Source organism: Mycteria americana, chromosome 13 (genome assembly GCF_035582795.1).
Source record: "Mycteria americana isolate JAX WOST 10 ecotype Jacksonville Zoo and Gardens chromosome 13, USCA_MyAme_1.0, whole genome shotgun sequence".
NCBI lineage: Eukaryota > Metazoa > Chordata > Aves > Ciconiiformes > Ciconiidae > Mycteria > Mycteria americana.
Window position 1 is genome coordinate 10831329 of NC_134377.1, and position 20873 is coordinate 10852201.

The following is a 20873-nucleotide window of genomic DNA, read 5'->3' on the forward strand; positions in this document are numbered from 1 at the left end:
GACCACATTGAGGATGGACACGCACACGCACACACGCATGTGCTCACCCCTTGGAAGAGCAATTTTTTCAGACAAACACCTACTCGCATCTGGCACAGAAACAGCTCATGTGAGAGTGACAACTCCTGCTGTAAGAGTCTGGATCACACTGCAGGGCTAAGCTAGAACTACACCTGGTGCTTCAGAAAGCCAAGGCAGCAAGGGATCCAACAAGGACCAGCGGTACTGCCAGGAGTCCCTCAGCCTGAGGTCGTACAGCACTGCACCACCCCACTGGAAGGCAAGGCAGCCAGCCTCCCCAGTGAGCTCGTCACAGGTCTGGTCTTGGGATGTCCTCAGCCTCTGTAGTACAAGCAAGGACCTCCTGGAAGCACTTCCCAGGCACCTCTGAAAGCTCCGGCTCACATCTGGTGGGTGGTGAACGCTGGGCAGCTGGCACTAGACAGCAGTGATAACAGCACAACACAAATTGCTCTGATTTCTGTAATCACACACTTCCTCTCTACCCACTCCCTTTTTTTAAAGCTTCCAGGCTGCTTCCTGCTCACGCGCAGCACAGTAGCTTCTGATCTTGCAGCGAGGCACCCTGAAGCTGACAAGCTTCATAAAAAGTATCACCAAATCTTAGTTTCACATTTGATCTTTCCTCAAGTTAGTGACTCCAGCACACACATAGATTAATCGCTTCTGTATCAATACATCCTGTCTGGACAGTGGCAGAGAACGGCAGCTGCTCACAGCAAAGGAAGTGGCAAGTTTCCATTGCCACAACCTCATCCTCTTTAATATCAATGATTCCTTAATGCAAATGCCCAGCACCAGAGCTCATTCTTCTCTGGCTTTTAGTTCTCTTAGCTTTCAGGAGACACAAGAATACTCCTGTGAAAACACTTTTCAAAACTGTATTTTATTTATACCCAACATTACAACAACAAAAAAACCCAAACACCTCCCACACAACATGAAAAGCTACAGTCACTATAACTACCACCGTGATTATTGCTCCTCTCAAAACCAGTCAGAAAGTGTTTGTGCAAAAGCTTCCAGTGCAAGTAAACCTGTAATAAACTTCTGTAAAATCCAAAGGGCTCAAGTCAGAGCCCAGTCCCTTGGATCATCATGCTATGTTAAGGGAATACATTTTTGAGGCTTTTTTTTGCCCCACTCCACTCCCTTCTTCTGCTGTCCAGTAGGACCTGAGGGATTGCTGGCCTGGGACAGCGGAGTTGCACTGCAGTGGACCCAGCAGCACACACTGGCCTTTCTACCACCCCTTCAAGTAGTTTCAAGTGCTCTGTCACTCATTAGTCATCATTAGCTTGCCTACACAAGATTGAATTTGGCTGGTGGTCACGCACCAGCCTCGGCATTGCGGAGCCTCCATAGCAAGTGGCACCTCACTCATGTCCCTGTGGCAGTTGTGACTTCCCCTGGCTCCAGTCTGCCTGGGAGGAACCGAGCTGAGTCCCCTGTGCCGTGTCTCACCGAGCTACCGGTCCCATCCCCACCCCGTGAGAATCCAACTGCTTCGGTAACCCACCGATAGAAAAAGTCTTACTGCAAAACAAAACTCTATGGCTCAAGTACAGTCTGTTAGTAGAGGACACGTTTCTACCACAACCTGATTTTTAAAGTACCCTGTATCTGCTACCAGTCACAATCCCGCTGTGCTCATCAGTAGCTTCTTTTCCAACCCCTTCTGTAGTTGTGCGTTACTGACACTGCACACCTAATGCTGTCATCCTTTACCAGCGTCCACATGATCCACATCTCGGTTGGGTTTAGTTTGTGCACAATCATCAGCTCTTTGTACAAGCAAGGATCAAAAGGATTGAAAGGTCTCTGGATCCCAAAAGTCTTAAAGCCAGCGTGGTTCTTTGGGGTCACTGCCATCTTTGCCAGACACATTCCCACAAAGACATCATCTATTGGGAAGAGCTCCATGTCCTCTGCAGTGCTCTGGAGGCGGCGTACTGTCTCTCTAGACATCACATAGCCCCCTCCACCCGCATAGAGAGGATAGAAGGGGGCTCTGTACATGGACTCTGGAATAAAGTATTTGACCTTGGTGTTCCTGATGGGCCGGGCATTGGCAATCACATCCCCAACAAAGAGATCCTGTTCAGGGTCCAGTTCTTGAAGGAACTCAACAATGTTATAAGTGTTGACAAAGACATCATCGTCGCCCTTCAGCACAAACCTGGCATGCAGGCAGTCCTCCATGAACCAGCGGAGGAAATGCAGCTCCTTGAGGGTCAAGTTGAAGAAGTTGTCAATGAAATCCCACTGCAAGATGTCATCAAACTCCTGGCTCTCGTAAGCCAGCAGCTGGTGCAGGGGCTGTACCTGGATTTTGGCCTCAGAGCGCCCTAGAAGGAACACCAGCTTGATGCGCTTGCCACCGATGGAGACCTCCTTCCCCCACGTGTTCCTGATCGCCACCCGCCGGTCTATGTTGATCGGGGAAGACTTGATCACTAGCAAGAGGAACGTCTCTTTGCTACACCTGGAAGGCTTCAGCAGGACCGAGAAGTTCCGGCAGTGCTTGTATGTTAAGAAGACACGGTGAAGCTCTGGGAGGGCGAGAGAAAAATTGCCAAGGGTCAAGTCTGGCAGACACTTGCTGGGTTCAGCATTGTCCAGAACCAAAGACTTCGGGTTGTGATTCGCTACATCCACTTTCTGGTCCGCTGACGACGCTGCCAACTTTGCCTCTTTCTTCATGTACAAAAAACACACCAGCAGCGTGATGGAAAAGACGTAAAGCACGAGGTTTTTAATCCTGGGATGCATGGCAACCTCCGGTGCAGAACCCAGGCCCTGCGCAGTCACAGAAAGGCAAACCGTTCATGAGTTAGACCCGCGTACTCACACTTTCCATTTGCCCTCGCAGCACTCCCACGCCCGCAGTCACGCAGGGACGGAGCGCACGACCCATCCCGGGGAGCCGCCGGGACGGGTCTCGGCGTTTCCCCTCACGTTGTTTCGTGGGTCTCACCCAGACCAGGTGCTGCCGGCGAGGACGGGGCCGCTGTTCCGGGCGCGGCGGCCGCTCGCCCTCGGGAGGGCTCGGGAGCCCGCGGGGAGCCGCACCGCCCCCGGCCCGGGGAGAGCCCGCCCGGCCCCGGGCGCGCAGTCCGGGCTCGGAGCCCAGCCCGGCACGGCACGGCACGGCACGGCACTCCACGGCACGGCACTCCACGGCGCAACCCCCCCTCTCCCCGGTCTGCAGAGCCGCCGCCGCCGAGACTCACCGGGAGCCGCCGCCGCTCCGCGCCGCCGCCACGCGCCGCCCGAGGAGCCCAGCCCCGCCCCGCCCCGCCCGGCCCCGCCCCGCCCGCGGGCGGAGAGGGGCCTTGCAGCGGGCGCCGGGCCCTGCGCACCGGGCGCTGCACCCTGCACGTTGCACGGCCCAGCCCGCACACCGCAGACGAGCCCCGCACATCGCACAGCCCACCCTGCAAACCCCACACGAGCACCGCGCGCTGCCCACCCCACGCTGCACGCCCTGCACACCCCACACCGGCCCCCGCACGCTGCAGCTCCTGCAGAAGCTCGGCAGCCCCAGGCGATCACGAGCCCTGTGGTATCTCCCAGCTCTGGCGATTCAGCTGAACCAGAATCCACGCGGCGTCCCTGTGGGTTTTATTTCCCACTCACTCTTTTGCTAAGGACACATTACTGCGTCTTCCCCGCTGCCACCGCCATGCTCTCCTGGCTCTGGGTACCGGCTGCCGAGGGCCACCGAAGCAGCTGCATCTGGAATTGAACCGTCAGTGGCACCAGCTGGAGCCCTCCACCCTCCTCCAATTCAGCGGAGTCTTTGTTTTTTCTTTTTCCTGTGGAAAGAAGTAAATCTGTCACTATCTTTACAGAGTAAATCACCCTAAAGGCAGCAGTGTGCAGCGGGGAAATGCCCACCACGTTAATACTGACTTCCGGGCCTTGAGGGAAAACCTATTTGAATATGGCTTTGGGTAAGAAGGCCAAAAAGCATCTTTAAGCAGGCAATTGATCTGCATGCAACTTTGCTTTTTGTTGTTAAACTCCTGTATAATTCCTATGAAAAAAGAAAGATGCAGAAATAAATCATTTCAAGAATCCTGGGAAATCAAGTGTGGGGTAAAATGAGACCTACGTGAGACTACTTCTGAAGACATCCTTCAATGTCCGGGCAAATTGTTTGCTCAAGACAAAGCTAGCTGCCTTTCCTCTTTGAGCTGTCTGGAAGGGATCCCAATTCCTCTGAGAGGACTTATTATTTGTGTGCATTGCCGACCGAGGGATGCAAATCAGCCTCAGCTCCCGGCTGTGAGAGTGCCGGTCCCTACGCAGCCTCGCTGGACGCACGGCTGCAGCGGAGCGAGGGCTGGGAGCCATCCAGCTTCCACCTGCACAGGCATAAGGGGACACCAAATTAAGCACGCGTCTCTGATCTCTCTGGGTTTCCTGCATCAGTCGGCGGCTTTCTGTGCACCCAACACCATCTCTGGCCTCACAACCCCTGCAGAAAATGTTCATTCTCGCTCAAGCTGAAGGGAAGACCTCCTGCATGCACGCTGACCACAGGCAGTGGGGTGGAAACGAAGTAAAAAAGCTCATTTGTTTGACAGCAGCTCCCTGCTTCAGCAGCAGTCTGAGTATGTATTGCAAATGCATCTTCTTGCGGAGAACAATAATTCAAGGAGGTTTTTTTCTTCTTTTCAGGTAGCTGGGAAGCTGGTCAGGCTTCCTCGAGTGCAGACACAGCCTAGGGCTGCAGGGCTCTGAGATCCTCCCCAAAGACGGGGACCTCGCCATGGGTGACAGGGCATGGAAAAGCATCCCGGAGCTCTTGGGAAGGGGGTTAACTGCTCTCTTAAATTAATGAATAAATCTGATGCCGGAGCTGGGACATGAGGCTCCTTTGGTAGCTCCAAGCAGTGCTGTGGAGGCCTGGCCTGCTCCATGCTCTCCTCGACCCATGAACAGCTTTTCAGCGTCACCCTGCCACCCCTTCCCTCCCCCACTTCCTCCTGCTCTTGCATTACCCCTCCGATGTGCTGGCAGTGCTATTTTTGTAGTCAAAACAAGATTGCTGGAAAAATAACCTGCAAAAGGTAGTGTGAGGTTTGTCTCCAGCGGTTTAAGCAATGCTGCTGGCTGAGCAGACTGTGAGGCAGGGAGGCAGGGAACACCCATCAGGGGTCAGGATGGTCTCTTCATGGGTGACAGCAGACCAGGGTCTGTTCCCAGCCCCGCCGTGGGCCAGCTGGGGCACCTGGGGCTCCGTGCATCTCATCTCTAAACCAGAAAGAACAATAATCCCCTCTACAAAGTGCTGTGAGATGCGAGTTGGAAACGATGAGGACCTGATTATGCATCCCAGACAGCACTCCCCCCAGCTGCCCGCGCCACTGGCCACATTTGGCAGCCGACACAGTGGGCAGCACATCTCTCACCCAAAAATCTGCTTTGCCCTTCTCCCCTGGCACACAGAGTTGGTAGGTGTGTGTCGCTCCCAGGACAGCTGGCAGCCCACCCTCGGTGCTTGTTCAGACACTGATTCAACAAGGCGTCCGGGTGTGTGTCTCCACGCCCCCGCAGTCAATGGATGTATTCACAGCCTGACGCTCAGGATGTAAGTGCCCTGCTGGGCAGAGCTGGCAGGGTGGCGGGGACCTGCGGCTGCCTCCCAGCCAGGCACTGCTGGTGTTTGCTCTCGCACACGCCACCCTCTGCCCAGCCAGCTCCAGTCTCCATCACCTTTGGCAGACGCCGTGGTTTTCCGGCTGGCCTGACTCTCTGTCTCTGCTTTTGGTTTCTTGCTCTTGTCTTTGCCTTTTTTCCTGTCCTGCGGAGAGAGATGTTTCCATAGTTAGACTGTGTTGAAATTCACTGCCCACATTCAGTCCTGTGACAGCCATCACCATCTGAGTTGTGTCACCAGGATTTAAAGGGCAAAGGAAAGGGGTGAGGGGAAGCAGGAGCACAGTGGTGGGGCTGCCCGGAGAAAAGAATCCGGGAAATAGAAAGTGTCTGTACAGCTGGTGCATGTTGCCATGCTGAGAGAGAGAGAGCATCAGAGGAAGCACGAGTGGTTGCTTTCACATTCTCAGATGGAAAAAATAAACTCATCTATTTTCTTAATCTTGGCCTATAAAAAGTAGCAGTACTCATTGCTAATATCAACATTAAGTAACAATACCAGCAGTGATGGATGGTGCTTAGGCAGGATTACTTCAGCCCCATTTTATGGAGAGGAGAACTGAGGGATGGATGGGACGCATGCCTGGGCCAGCTGCAGGGCAGGACATGCTGAACCCCAGCCTGTAGCACTGCCCGTCCCTGGCAGCCCTGCCTCACTGCCCTGCCCCGGGACACACTGCTTACCTTCGCCTCCAGACTTGCTGGCTGCAGAGGCTGCTCAGTGATCAGGATCCCAAAGTCACACACAGTTGCCACCAGGTCCTCAGTGGCCAGCAGGGTCTCCAGGGTCACCCTCCTGGTGCCCAGGGTCCTCCGAATGGGAGGGTCGCTGCGGAGTTCACATGGCTTCTCCTTCTTCTTTTTCTGCTTGTCCCTGGGCACAGGAACCTGCAGGGCACCAGCACAGGGACAAGCCTCAGCAGAGGGTTGGGGTCCCTTTATCAGACAGCAAGCAACCCCAACCAGCCCCTTGCCCACCACTGCATCCAGACCGAGATGTGTGTAAAACCACTGCTGCCTTCCTCCGATAGCAAGGGGCACTTTGCCGAGAGGTCTGGGATGGAGGGGAGATTCTCTGACACACGAAACTGGCCCAGGAGAAGGGCCCTCGTTCCCCCACCGCTATTTTTGCAGCTCAGATGGTGTTTAGGCATTGTTCTCTCCCAGCATCCTACCTTGGTACCATCCTTCTGCAGCCCCTTTCTTGCCTTCCCCTTTGTGACTGCATTTTCTTCTGGATCAGCATTGACAGGCCATGAGACCACCTGCCCAGAGAGAGGAGCTGGTGCTGCAGGGGCTGGGACACCCCAAGGACCCTGGTCTGGGGTCACCGCCATCCCGGGCTGCCTCCCCAAGGGAACACAATACCACTGCTGGGCCTCCCAGCAGCTCTTTCCCCTTTCATCCAGCTCTGCCACACACTCACCTTCTCCTCCATGACCGAGACGATCGTTCCAGACGCCAGGTAGGACTTCAGCCCCACTAAGTCCTTGGCAGTATGCTCCTTCCTGTAGCTGCAGTTGATGACATCTGCCCAGGGCTTGCCGGGGGTGACAAACACCTTTGCTGTGCAGGGACACAAAAAAGCTCTGAGGAGAGACCTCTCCTTCCTGAGGACAGGAAGGACCCCTGGGACATGAGCAACGCGAATTCATTATCCACCGGTCTCAGTAACAGCCCAGCTGCAGCTGACGCTGCGAGGGATGTCCCGATGCCACCACATGCCAGGAAGAGCCATAAACCTGCCCTGAGCAGTGGGGCAGGGGATTTGTAATTCCTCATTACCAGAGTGAGCCTTGGGCTCTTCCATGGCTGCAGGTTCCTGCTGGCCCTTCGTTTCCCTCATGTCCCGAGCAGAGCTGTCCACATCCAGGGTGGCCACCATGGGATGCTGATGGATTTTTGTTACCTGGAACAGAGAGGGATCTCTTGGCAGGACATGCCTGGTTGTGTTTTGCATCAGGACCTCCGAAATCCCGTTCCCCAGCCCACCCCATCATGGGAAGAAGAGGCACCAGCACCAGGGAAGGGCTCTGCCGCAGTCAGCGGGCAGGGGGTTGTGAACACACTCCCACGTGCAGAGCAAGCACTGGGCTCCCCGAGAAGGACAGGGAATGTGGCCAGCAGGGACTTGTCCTGCCAGATGTGGCCACGCATGAATTCTGTCCCCAGTACTGCTGCTGCCCACACCAGGTCCGTTATGAACGGTCTCACTCCGCAGCCTGGAGGTGAAGTCCCCCTTGCTGTGACCTGCCACGGCCTGTTGCTTTCAGGAGCTCGGTTAAGCACAAACCTCAACACTGCTACCGTCCTCGATCTCCTCTCCCTCTGCAAACTCGTACATCACACAGTAGCTGTAGGCGATCACCGGAGCCTCAGAGCCAACCTCCAGCTGCTGATGAGCGCTGGGATCAGGGATTCCCTTGATTTCCCCAATGCTCACAACCACTTGTGCTTCGCTCCTGACCAGCTCTAAAAGGAAGACAATCCTGCTATGGAGCTGCAGCGTGCTCCCTCCAGAGCGAGGAAGGTACAGAGCAAGCGGAAGCCTCCATCCAGGACGCCGTGTCCCACCAGCTGGCATCCCTTCCTGCCACCCTGTGCTAACGCTGTGACAAGCCACTGCCACATGGGGTCACTCCAAAGCCACGCAAACATCTCCTGCCTTGGTTGCTTTGACTCCCTGGTTAACATTTTAGACTCCAAAGAGCACATCCAGCGCATAAACTCATTGAGTAGGGGCCATCAAGGGGGGCTTCCCCCCCCGGGTGTCCCCAGGCCCCTGCCCTCGTCCCAGTCGGGGATGTGCCAGAGGTGGCACTGCTCCGTGCTGGCAGTGCAGCACGCATGTGGGCATCTTCCCTAGTGGAGATGTTCCCCTTTCAGCAGCTTGAGAGGGAAATGCACTGTCTGAAACCAAACGTCTAGAAAGCAAAGATGGGGGCAGGCTGTGACAGCGAGGCAGCGCTAGGATTAGGTTGTTCCTGCAATCTTTGGACCTGACTAAGGCTAAAATTACCTCAATTGTAATTACACTGCTGCAGGGTCCTCTGCCTGTCTCCCCACTTGTACTGGTGGGGTAAAAAGGCACAGAGAACGATCTCTATTTGAGGAGAGGCAAGAAGGAAGTCAATACTGGATCCAGAGTTTGCCCTAAGGACTCCTAGCTCAACCACGATGAAACCACCTCCTGAATCACAGGGTCAGCACGGCCAGGTTCAAAGGCAAAGGCTCACCTGGCTGCCTCGCCAAACCGTGGAACTGGTGCCTCTCGTCAGGCCCTATCTGGATGTCATCGAGGATGGAGAGCTTGGGCAGGCTGTCCACGAGGAATCCTCTGTAAGTGGGAATGAGAGCCAGTGGGTTTCCTTGGAGCACCAGGATGCGGAGCTTCTGCAGACTGGACAGTTGAGAGACCAGCCCCAGCAGATCTGTGAAGTTGTTAAAGCTCAGGTCAAGGGAGACAAGATTTGGCCTAAGGAGAGAACCCAGAGAAGAAAGTTAGGCAAAAAGCATCCGAGGATAGAGAGCTACTGCCCTGAGTCAAAAAAAGAAACAAAAATTGTGTTTCCCCGGCACAGACTGGGTCAAACTGGGGAATCCAATGGCTCAATCTCAAAAGGCCAGTTCCAAATTCCTGAACCATATGGTCCATTGCCAGTCTGCTCCACAACTCAAAACCACGTTCTTTTAGCATCCATTAACCATCCCACTGCATCATTTGGTGATGCAGCCTAAGATTTAGATCCTTCTGAGGGCAGACTCCCAGCAGGGCCTTCGGGAAGGGCACGGTAAAAGGAATCTGCCCAGGGACGCAGGAACTGCAGTGGGCAGGGTATCAAGGCAGTTCCCCAGGTGATGTCCCCATTCCACACCTTGGCCACAGATCAAGACACCCTCTAAGCATGAGACAGCGAACAGAGACAGAGCGCTCTGCACAGGTGTTGGACACAGAGCAAAGAAACAACTCTGCTGAAGGGCTGTAATTTCTTAGCATAGGCCACCTTGATGGCTTGAGGTCATCTGTTCACATCTGCCCACCTCCCTTTCAGGAGCCCACGTTCAGCCTGTGGCATTACCAGAAGTCCGCAGTGAGGTACTTGTCCTGCGAAGGGCCGCACAGCCTGTTGTGTCCCAGCCCCAAGTGCTGCAGCTCCGGAGGAGGCTGAGCACACAGGTCCCACAGATCAGCCACAGCGTTACAGCAGAGCTCCAGGACCTGCCCGGGACGGAGGGAACAACAAACACCCTTTGCAATGAGCCATTGCTAGCACTCCTTCGAGCTGCTCAGCTTGCGCTGCATTCCCAGGTGGGACCTCCTTCCCCGTCCTGCCATTGCAAGGCACTGCTCGCTCACCTTCAGTGTCCGGGGCAGGTTGGCCGAGGTTATCCTGCTGATCTGGTTGGCGCTGAGGATGAGCTCCTCCAGCTGCTGTAACTGCAACAGACCCTTGTCGACCTCCTCCACCTGCAAAGAGATCGGTTTGGCCAACGTGCCCTCGAGCCACCTCGTGGCCAAGGTGACATGGACGTGTAGCGATGATCCACGTGACATATGTGTAACAAACACAGATCAGTGCAACACGCTGGGTGGGGGAGCCAGCAGCTCTACCCCAGCTGCAATAGTGGCATCGGGGAAGGTGTCCTTTTCCCAGGATGTTTTCCCTCCCAACAGGAAGACATGGTTTCCTGGCCTGGGGATGGGTAGCTTTATGGGCACCAGCAGCCGCACTTACTGCCTTGCCAACGATCCGCAGGGACCTGAGGACACGGAAGACGCGGGAACCACGGACGAGCTTGGGTGCCAGCACGGCCATTTCCCGCAGGTGCTGGTCCTGGGGGCTGCAGTCCGGTGGCAAGGCCCAGGGGCTGTGCTGGTCACTCAGCAGCCCCATCAGCGCCTCAGGGCTCTCCTCGCCCAGCGGCATGGCCTCCTCCTGCCCGGCTGGGTCTGCCCCCGGCCCCGGCTGGCTTCCGCGGGGGCTCGTACGTGCATCGAAGCGGGACTTATTCTGCAGAGAGGGAAAGGGGAGAGGCAGCGACAGCCCTGCAGACCACAGACACCCTGCCACATCCCACAGCTGTGCCCCGCTGGCCTCCTACCCAGCTGCCAAGGCCGCAGGGGAAGTCCTGCAGACGCAGGCGCCGCAGGTGCTCCCAAAAAGCAGCCGAGACGCTGCAGCGGCCGGGCGCTGCCATCCAGCCCCAGCCCGGCAGGGAATTCCCTGGCTCGGCGGCACGCGTCCCCGTCGCTAGGAGATGGCGGGGACCCAGATGCCCTGGGGACCGACGCGGATGCCCTGGGGACTGTGGAGCGAGCCTGGGACGGTGCCGAATTCCTCAGGCTGGGAATAAATCTCTGGCTTTTCCGGATCCCCCCCAGGGCTCTGGGGGCTGCTCTCCACCAGGGAAAGAGCGGGCGGCCTTGTGCAGCGTTTGCAGGGTGCAGCATCAGCCCTGTCCCCTGGCCAAGGACCTGTGGCATGGCATTTGCCATTTCACTTATCTACATCCTGAGTGTCACTCAAGTTTCGGGGAGGAAGCAGTCAGGTTCTCAGTTAGCTGTAAAAGTGCCGCTCTTCACTCACATGGAGGCCGCCGCTGCTGCCACAACAGCGCAAGGCCATCGGAAAACAAAGTTCACAGCTAAAAATACCAGCTCCTACACTTGGAAAAAGTAGATGAGCCCCAGGAACAAAAGCCACAGCTCCGTCTTGGGTCAGATTCAGGTCCCTGCACTCTGAGGTTTATTTGCTTTTTCCAGCAATAGGTGTTGAGGCAATGGCTACAAATTCCATTTTAGGGAGCCTACAGAGCAGCCTGTGTCAGCAAAATTTCACCAAATGAATTGCAGATGCTCTGCGGCATCTGGCAGTTACGTGGTGGAAAGCTGAACTTCCACTCGGGTTGGGTTTTACAGGACGGATGCCAATCTGCTCCCTTATCAGCTCAGCAGCTTATCACAGCTGTGTACAGATAGGAAAGGATGTGCAGAGCATGCACATGCGGAGAGATAGTGGCATGCCATGGAGTGGAATAACCAGGCAAACTGCTATCCTCAGCTCAGTCAAAAATGAAGTAGAATCTTCTAAAAATCTTTGAAAAAGCGTTACCAGTGGTTGAATCATGTTTCGGGGAAAAGCCAAACTGTAAGAATACTGCTTCTCTTATTTGTACCCCTGTTACAAGTAACTGGGCCCCATTGCCATCAGTGCTGCACAAAGAGATGTTCCCTGCTCTCGGAGGAAGACCGGCTGTGGTTCCTCAACTGTCCTCCCTGGCTGTACCCATCTGGGGCAACTAGAAGGGGACTGGCAGGGCCCGATGCCCGATGGTCTCTTGTATGTGCAAGCTCACGCACCTTCCACACATCTTGCAACGCACCGTGGGGCACTAACCAGCTGCACCTCTCTGCTTTTTCGGTGCTTCCAAACAAGCAACTCTCCAAGATCACCCTTCTACCTGAAAGGAGCCATCTGCACCCATCATTGTCTTTGTAGGGATGTTCCTAAAGAACACCCTGCACAAAGAAACTTCTCTCCCTCCTTGTTACCTCCAAATAATAATTAAAACCTCAATTAAAAAAAGTGTCTGCCAGAACTGTCCTTTTCTGATTCTTCTCCAGTGCTGTGCTGTACTGTCTGCTGCCTCATGCCGTAGGCCATGATAACTCATTCTCTTTCTTTGCGTTATTTAGCACCTGGGAACGTAGGTCGCGCAAGAAGAAATGCATCCCTACGGGATGGCTGCACCCCTCTGCTTGGGTGCCCAGGGCTCCCTCACAGCACGTGGCAGAACCACGTTCAGTTTGTGAATCTCCATTATTGTGGCTTCAAGCAAACAACTCAGGCCTGAAGTTACAGGGTGGTGGGACCTGAGTGCAAGATGGTACAGGGGAAATGCCTGTTCCCATTCCAATCCTTGGGAATCAGTCCAGCCTGGAGAACAGTCTTTGCACCAGTCCCAAGTGCTTCAGATGAGTTCACGCGCACACCAAGCTTTTTATTTTCAGAGACAGATTATTTCATGTGGAAAAGAGAACTGATTATTTTGACACCAAGCTGTTGTTCCTTGAAGGTTTTCTGGTGGCTTGACAGATGTTCATCTTTCAATCCATCACTACCTTTCAGGCATATCTTTTATCACAGAGGTGGGAAGCACAAGCATGTGTGTCACTTTGCGTTTTCACAAAGGTATGCTCCTAGGGGTTTCCTCTGCCCTAAACTACCAGTAGTTCTGCGGGTCCTCTTCTGATCACAGCCTCATACTTGTAAATCTTAGGAACAATTTTTCTGTTTTGGCATGTATGAGAAGTTCCTGCATTTAGTTACTGGAAATGGAAAATAGCCTCAGGGGAGTTAGAGAGAAGGGTGACAGAGATGGGGAGGAGGGATCCTGGATGTCCTCTGCTGGGTTACATGAGGGGGTCACACCTCGGGGACAGGGTCTTGCAGACATCCAGTCAAAGGATATATATGTTGACCTGGAGCCTGACCTGGCTTGCACACGAGCCCCTCATGGCTTTTTCACTGCCAGTGTTAGCCCACTCTTACATTGACCCTGCAGGAGAAGGTTGCTGGCTTTGGGCACCAATGATGTGCTTGCATGCTCCAACCATGTTTTTTAAAAAAAAAAAACAACAGAGTTTATGTTCTAAATCCTACATTTTGGAGAGCCCAAGGGCTTAGATGGGATGTCTAAGCCAAGCGTCCTGAGGTCCTGGTAAAATAGATGATAAGGGACACCATCTGTGTCAGTCTGAAACTGCATCTAGATCACAATCAGTGAAGACGCATTTGAACAAATTTTTGATGTAATCTTTCAAAAAAGAAAAAACCCCAACCTATCACCCACAAAAAAAAAAACACCCATGGAGGAGCCACTGACGCAAAACTCCACGGTACTTAAATGCAGCTTGGCTGTCCACATCTACAGCACTCCAGGCAACAGGCAGCTTGAACACCAACATCCAGCTAGCTTTCGGCCAAGTCAGCTGCTCTCCAAGCCTGCCATGAAACACCGAGCAGGTGAGTGCAACTTAACCTTGCTACGCGTTGTAAGGTTGCGTTGGTTGATGTTCATCGCTAGCTCAGTCACTTAACGTCTACACGCTTCAGAAATTTAGCACGCTGCACAAACCCAGGAAGTTTTGCAAAAATTATGTAGAGGCTTGAGACTAATCATTGTATTCTTTCTTTTTTTTTTTTGTCTTCCCCTCTTCATTTGAATGCAGAGATCAACAGGTTCGCAATCTTCCTCTTCTGTTCACTGGTTCCTTTGGGCTCCTTGGCACCAACAGCAACCTTGGAAGAAAGCAAATCTGCTACAGGACAGAGACAGAAACATTTTACTACGAGAATAAAGCCCTTAGCATCAGTGATAGAAAAGCAAGCGACTACCTTGTTTAAAAACTATGTAAGTGTACTATTTTGCATTTGCTGTGTCTCTATGTCTGTGGAGAAATCTCTTATTATAAAACACTAGAAAGACGATCAGAAAAGAAATATTTGGGTTAGAACCTAAAATAGTGTCTTCTCTGTATTCCATACAAGAAGGAAAGCATTTATATTGCATTACTTCAGGACAGAGTTGGAGCAATGTCTAGGACAGCTGGGGAAAGCTTGGGCAACTTCACCTCAGCTAACTGCTAGCTGTGATCTTCCAGACTAAATGCATTGCTCTTTCTCGGTCTCCCGAGTCACATTAGGCTTGAAGTAGGCATCTTTTTGGATTAAACTGGTCAGATCACTGGAAACATGGAGAGGAGTGCCTTGCTTTTTGGTCTGATCCTAGTACTAGAGCAGTCAGGAGCACTTCTGCCGAAAATCCTGCTTAGCCCATCCATTCCTTGGAGATGGTAAAATGTGCGCTGAATCTAAGTGTCAATATTTCAGACAAATTTCAGTTCCTGGGAACGTGTTCCCAAGAGTACATTGATAAAAACCAATGTAAACATTTCCCCTGAATTCATTCTTGAAATCAAAATAATCTCTGCTGAAACAGATGAAAATATGCTCAGGTCAAAGCAAATCTCTTGCATGAATAAATTTTGCCTATGTGGCAAAGAAAAAAAAGACTTAGAAAAGCTGGAAACAAAGCCAAGCAGGCTATAAGATAGAAAGTACTGCACAATCATAGCCACAGATAGTGTGCAACACCTACTCAATAAAAGGAGCGTAGGTGTTAATACAGCTATTGAACAATAACAAAAAACCCCCAAGCATACACAAACTGAAAGACAGGTGTGTATGCGCCTAGACATTAAAATGTGAAGCAACTACCAGGAAAGATGTAAAACAAAAGATTAATAATTTCTCTCTCCTCTTCCTCCCCCACAGAATGTGTGTAGCTCTGTAACACCCAAAACTGCAAGCTGGCTAACTGCTGACTCCCAATCCAAAGACATGGTGAAGAAAATACCCAAATGCCCAGCTTTTGATGCAGATTGCTGCATTTTCCACATTTTTTACAACATTTTGCGAAACCTGAGAAGCGATATAGAATTAATTTGTGGTAAGAATTTAACTCGATTTGTCGATGCAAATATCAATCAGCTAAATGTGACATTGAGTGAACGAGCTGCGCTTTACACCTGCAAGAACGAGGACCTTCCGCAGATGGATCATAGCCAGGTCCAGAGGATGAAAATGGCAGATAAGAAGACGTACATCTGGTGGGTTTTACAGAAATATGAACAATTTATGCAAAATACAACAAAAATGTACTCTTCAGCAGAAATGTAATATGCCAGGATGAAAAAATAACTTTAAGATACCAGAGACTTGGCTAAACGTGACCTATCAGTAGTTATGTGATCAGTTTAATGCCAGGAACAACGTTGATAATGTACTTGCTATTCTACATATTATAACTATATAATCTAGTTTAATTTAATATTTAAAGGATGAATGTCTTAAGTTATTGATCTTATTTATTATAAAACTATTTATACTGTTTTATTTGCAACAGCATATAAAAAGGATGGACTAATGTAAGTCAGGCTGATTTAATTAACCAATCATGACATAAATAAGCAAAAAGGAAAGCGTGATTTCAGTAATTTTAATGTTATTTATATTTTTATCTTGCAATTATTTTTTAAAAGAAAAGTTGGTTGTCAGTAGACTGATTTTGTACTTCTCCCTCTGCTAGTGAATTGTATTTATAAATTTATATAATACATCTATTTTTATAAATTTATTTAAGCAATTATATAGTTTATATATATTTATTCAGATTTTTAACTTTTATATTTTAATACTGAAAGGGATGAATGATATATTTGCTACTTAGTAGGAGAATGGTTTTACTCATTTTCTGTCATTAGATTTGGATAGAACTTGGAATTTAATTAAAATTAAATTAAATAAAACTAATATTGCTGGATTCTTGTTTTACTATGTAATTCTTTTTTACAATATTTTTTGCACTGAAAACCTAGTGTTTTATTAAACAGCAAATCGAACTACTTGTTTCTGGTCCTTATGTTAAAGATACTAGAAACAGCACATATCCTCCTTTCCCATCCATTTTTATTCATAGATGTGAAGCAGTTTTGTTCCTTAAGTTCCTAACTGGTTTCTCGTTTGGGTGCACCAGGGGGTAAATTGTTTTCTAATCAGCCTCTGCTTCTGAAGGCTGAATTATTATGGCTTCTACAACACAGCTCCAGAGTCCGATTTAGATTTACAAGTGTTCATGGTTCACGGCCAGCACCAGCTCTGCTGGAAACGTGCTGGATTAGCTCAGACGCAACCACCGCACCGAAACGTGGCTGAGCTAATTACTGCTCCTGGACCTGGTAACAGAGCAAAGACACCCAAGTGGCCTAGGAGCAATAGGACTTGTCATATACTTGTTTTTCCTTTATTTCATATCAACTCCTGATTATCCAAAAGAATGGGAAGGTGAATAATACTACAATATTTTAGTCTAAATTACCATACAAAGTTCAAGCCAGTCTAAGCATTAGAATCAGTTCCAAAATTAACATTATTTATCTATTAAAAAAAAATCAGTTCTAAAAATTAACATTATTTATCTATATTAAAAAAATAGTTGACTTGAAATGCCCATTTAAAACACAAATAAAGGATTACTGCTCTATCTGCTGCCATCCCGTGTTCCTTGATGGTGGTCCCTACCAGCACACAGCCCTGTGCAGGGCTGACTTTGCTCAAGAGTACTCAGATTTGTGCTCTGAATGTCCAGGGAATTGCAGCTGGATTGAGCACCTACGTCCCCGTGGCACCAGGGCTCCTTCTCTGCGAGGCTGTGAAAAGCCCAAGAGGAGCTGGAGTGAGGGATTTTGGTACCAGTTCATCTCCTCCATCCTCCTTTCAAATCATCTCAATGCATAATACATCAGTGCCCAGCTCACCCTTCTGCTGTGGTGGTTCTTCAAGATGGTGCCATTATCGCCGATGCAGCTGTAGCTCTTCTTCCTCCTGTTGCTGGAAACTGGCCCTGTTCTGCGCAGACTCCAGGAAGAGTGGTTTCTTGACATCAACTGAGTCGCTACCAGTCTCCAAAAAGCACCAGTCTGGGGGGGTCCTAGAAAAACGTTCTCATTTCCCAAGAGGAAGAGAGGGACCAAGCTCCTTGCTGGAGCCAGGGGAAGAATTCCTCCCAAATGGAACCAATTTCAGACGCTCCTATGGAGATGTTACATAGCGGTGACAGGCAGAAGGATGCGGGCGGATCTGAGACCGTTACTCTGGTTTCTGATGTTAACACAAGTAGCACGGCTCTCTGTTAATGCCACACTGGCACACCTTGAATTCAAAGGATGTTTTAATAAACCACCTCTCTGACCCGCGTGACCTTCATGCAAGCAGGGTGAGTCCAAAGGTGGGTATTTGCTCATGATGTCTTCTGCATCGGAAAGGCACCTGCCAGTCCTGAAAGTCTCAGTGCTAACCCCCGTGAGAAGCAGAGACACACTGGTGCTGGGGCACTCTCTCAAATTACTGTGCTTAGTTCCAGGTCTACCGATTTTTCCAAGGTCCAAAAGGTACAATTTCAACCTCGTATCCTTAAATTTTAATAGAGAAAGAAGAGTGAATGGAAAAGGATCACTGACTGGGGATGTGCTTATCCCCAAGGCAGAAGCAACATCTGCTGACCTTATCAGGCAGGGGCAGCAAACCACTACAAGCAGGAAGACATTTACATCCCGAGGGCTTAGACATCACCATTTCCAATGGTTGACACAAATCACTTAAACCTTGCTGAACCGGAGGATTATACAGGGCCACTCCCTGCGGTTTCCTCTCTCATGCACATCTTTTCTTTCACCTTCTGAATATGTAAATAGCTAAATGAAAGTGTTTTCCTTGGAAAGGAAAACAGATTTCCTCAGAAGCTCAAACAAGATGTTAAAGTGAGTCAGATGGTCTGTCCCAGTTCACGTCATGGGAAGAGCAACCTGAAAAAGAAGAGAGTTGTTCTTCCCCACGGGGGCACAGAATTGTACTGCCAGCCCCGCAGACTCCGCTCACCTCAAGAATCTGAGCCCACACACACGGGATGCACGCTTGAAGCAGGGAGACAGAAGCTTATGCAAAACTGTGGCAAGCCACTGTTCCCCTCACATGGGCTTGAAAGAGAATGGTGCTTTGCCACAAGCGTTTGGGATGCAGCAAGGCAGATAGGCTGGCTGATATCAGAACATCAAACGTCAAAGGGCTGAGGTCAGGAAGTGATGACCAGCACATCACTGAGGAGCCAGAATGAGATGGTAAGTGCATGTCTAGGTAAGCAAGACAGAAACAGCGACTGCAGATAGTCTGATGCACAAAGTGACACAACTGTATCACCAAAGCACTTCCGACATCTGCATTATGCTCATTTCTGCAAGCTCATATAGCAAATGGCCACTCATGTTGTCAGATAGAGTTTATTAAGGTTCTGTAGGCAGCCTATGGATGTGTGGCTGCTCAGGTACTGTCCTTTCATCTATTCCGATACGGTCGGTTCCCTGCCAGCCTCAGGCAGATGTAGAGGCTGCTTCTTTCAAAAGCTCTTCCCACGTCTCTGAGAAGATGGGGCAGCTTCAGAAAAGGGAGGGACATTAAACAGGTTAGCATCACATGTTGTACAACTTGAGCTTGGACTGCACAGGAAAGAGAAGATGTCAGAGACAACACTAGCCCTAACGCAGAGGTGGTTGTGTGGCTTCCTTTGCAAGAGATTCTCAGGACCTCTGCTGCCCCCACCCAAGGCAGAGTGCTCAAAAGCTCATGCTGAAGCCCAGAGATTCTCAAAAGATGACTCGAACATTCACAGAGAGAAAGGCTCAGACAAGTCACTCCCAAGAGGAGAAGGCTGCCAGCCCCAGACAGAACAGTGAGAGAACATCTGCAGATCTCTAGCCTTCCTGGTGCGGGATCATCAGGGCTCAGATAAATCCTCCTCAGCCCTGGAGGGCTGGAAGTTGGGGGATACACCTGCACCACATCCTGCATCTATGCTGTGATAATGAGGTGGTCACCAGCAAAGCTTTCTTGACAAGCAGGTCCCCATTTATCCTGACTGAAAATGAAGCTGTTGGCTTTCAAGGCCTATGAGGAATTTACAGTTGAGATGGAGGAGTCACAGATGGGCTTTTTAAGAAGTGTCAAAAGGGCAGGCAGCAGTAGGACTTAGAGGTGTGATGAGTCTAATCTTTTGTGGGTTTGTTTCCATTTTGTGATGGAAAGGCGTTGGGGTTTGTAATACACACACCTTTTTCCGAGACAGGAACATGTTAAACATCTCTCCAGATGACAACAGGGACTCTTCTGTGTTTGCACACAGCAAACTTCCCCAATACCCAACTATTCATTGTCTGCCCACCTTCTGGTGATGAGCGCACTCAGGAGGAGAAAGTCCTCAGGATGAGAATAGGCATAGAAGAGCTCCTGACGGTAAATACAGGTTAAAATAAATTTAAAAAAAATAAAAAAAATCTAGTGAGTATTGCTTTCCATTCTTTTACATATAAAGAGAGCCCTGAGCTGTTTGCCTATTGAATTGCCAATTCCCTTACAGCAGTGGTTTCATTTAGCATAATTTCCATAGAGCAAATAATAGGTCGACTTTTGGCACTGTTCAAGGATTAGCAGAATCAGCCACCAAAATAATCAGTAACTGTCTTTTGGCATATCAGCTACAGTAATACCAACCTCACTGAAATCACCACAAAATCAGTAGTAAAGAAACAGTGTTCTCCAGCCACAGCTTCCTCCCAGAGAAGTTTGATAGCATCGTTGCAGTAACATTGGCATTTCTATGCTTCGTCGAGACCTAAGTCAGGCTGAAGGGTTGGTTTATCGCTGTTTAAATAGCACTGTTCCTCCCAGAGAGGTTTGATAGCATCGTTGCAGTAACATTGGCATTTCTATGCTTGGTCAAGAGTGAAGTCAGGCTGAAGTGTTGGTTTATGGCTGTTTAAATAGCAGTGAAGAATCACTGCCTTCCAAAAGGCAAAATGCTTTATATGAGATTAAGCTAGAGATATTAAAAAAAATTAAATGCAAACAGAGTAAGAAAACTGCTATAACTTCTCCTGGGACCACAGGCCTGACTCATCAAAAGTTCTCATAAGCTATACTAAGTCAAAGCCACCAATCACAAGGATGAGATTAAGCATCATCAACTCTCGTGCAATGATTTTAAAATAAAATCCCTCTTTTCACTCATCTATTACCTTTCACTTCAACTAGAGCCTCAGTCACCCAATGCTGCTTCCACTAGGCAAGAAAATCCAATATACAAATGAGATGACAACTGAAGCACAGAGAGCTGAAGTGTCCTACCGGGGAAAACCAAAAATCAGTCATTAAAGGCAAAGATTAAATGCTATTTGTTTCATTTTTTTAAATGGACTTAAGTACCTCAATGCCTAACACTGACATCAATTCCATGGGAATACCGTGTTATCCAATCTCAGTGCTGCTCTGTGGAGTCCACTGTCCCGGCAGTGTGTCAGCCAAAAGCCCCAAATCCAAGCCTGCAAGAAAATAAGACCATCAGGGCCCAAGGCATTGGTGCAGCCCCTACAGACTTAAGAGTTTTACCTTTCTTGGAGAAATACCAGGGCTACCTTTGAATTACTAGCCTGTTAAAAGTAGGTGCAGAAATAAACAGATGTTTGTCTGCTTAGTTCGCTAAGCTCTTTGTCTGCTTAGCTCACTCTCACTATT

The 20873-nt window shown here is 50.1% G+C and overlaps 1 protein-coding gene across 14 annotated transcripts; it reads right to left on the reverse strand.

Moving 5' to 3' along the window:
• Positions 1–872: 872 nt before the first annotated feature.
• On the reverse strand, positions 873–20771 carry LOC142416506 (N-acetyllactosaminide beta-1,3-N-acetylglucosaminyltransferase 4-like). 14 transcript variants are annotated; one of them, XM_075516125.1, is made up of 16 exons: positions 20565–20771; positions 20378–20482; positions 19854–20143; positions 19414–19589; positions 10425–10700; positions 10046–10156; positions 9768–9907; positions 8925–9163; positions 7982–8160; positions 7474–7597; positions 7115–7254; positions 6864–6953; positions 6373–6576; positions 5746–5833; positions 3661–3839; positions 2686–2820 (listed from the first exon to the last, which is right to left on the reverse strand). In XM_075516125.1, the coding sequence occupies exons 4-15, from the start codon at positions 19441–19443 to the stop codon at positions 3679–3681; spliced, it is 1782 nt and encodes a 593-aa protein (XP_075372240.1). In that variant the 5' UTR covers positions 19444–19589; positions 19854–20143; positions 20378–20482; positions 20565–20771; the 3' UTR covers positions 2686–2820; positions 3661–3678. The 14 variants fall into 14 exon arrangements, 12 of the variants coding, with proteins under 12 accessions (XP_075372249.1, XP_075372250.1, XP_075372240.1 ...); XM_075516130.1 differs by having other exon boundaries at positions 19414–20139; XM_075516124.1 differs by having other exon boundaries at positions 19414–20143.
• Between the last annotated feature and the right edge of the window lie 102 nt (positions 20772–20873).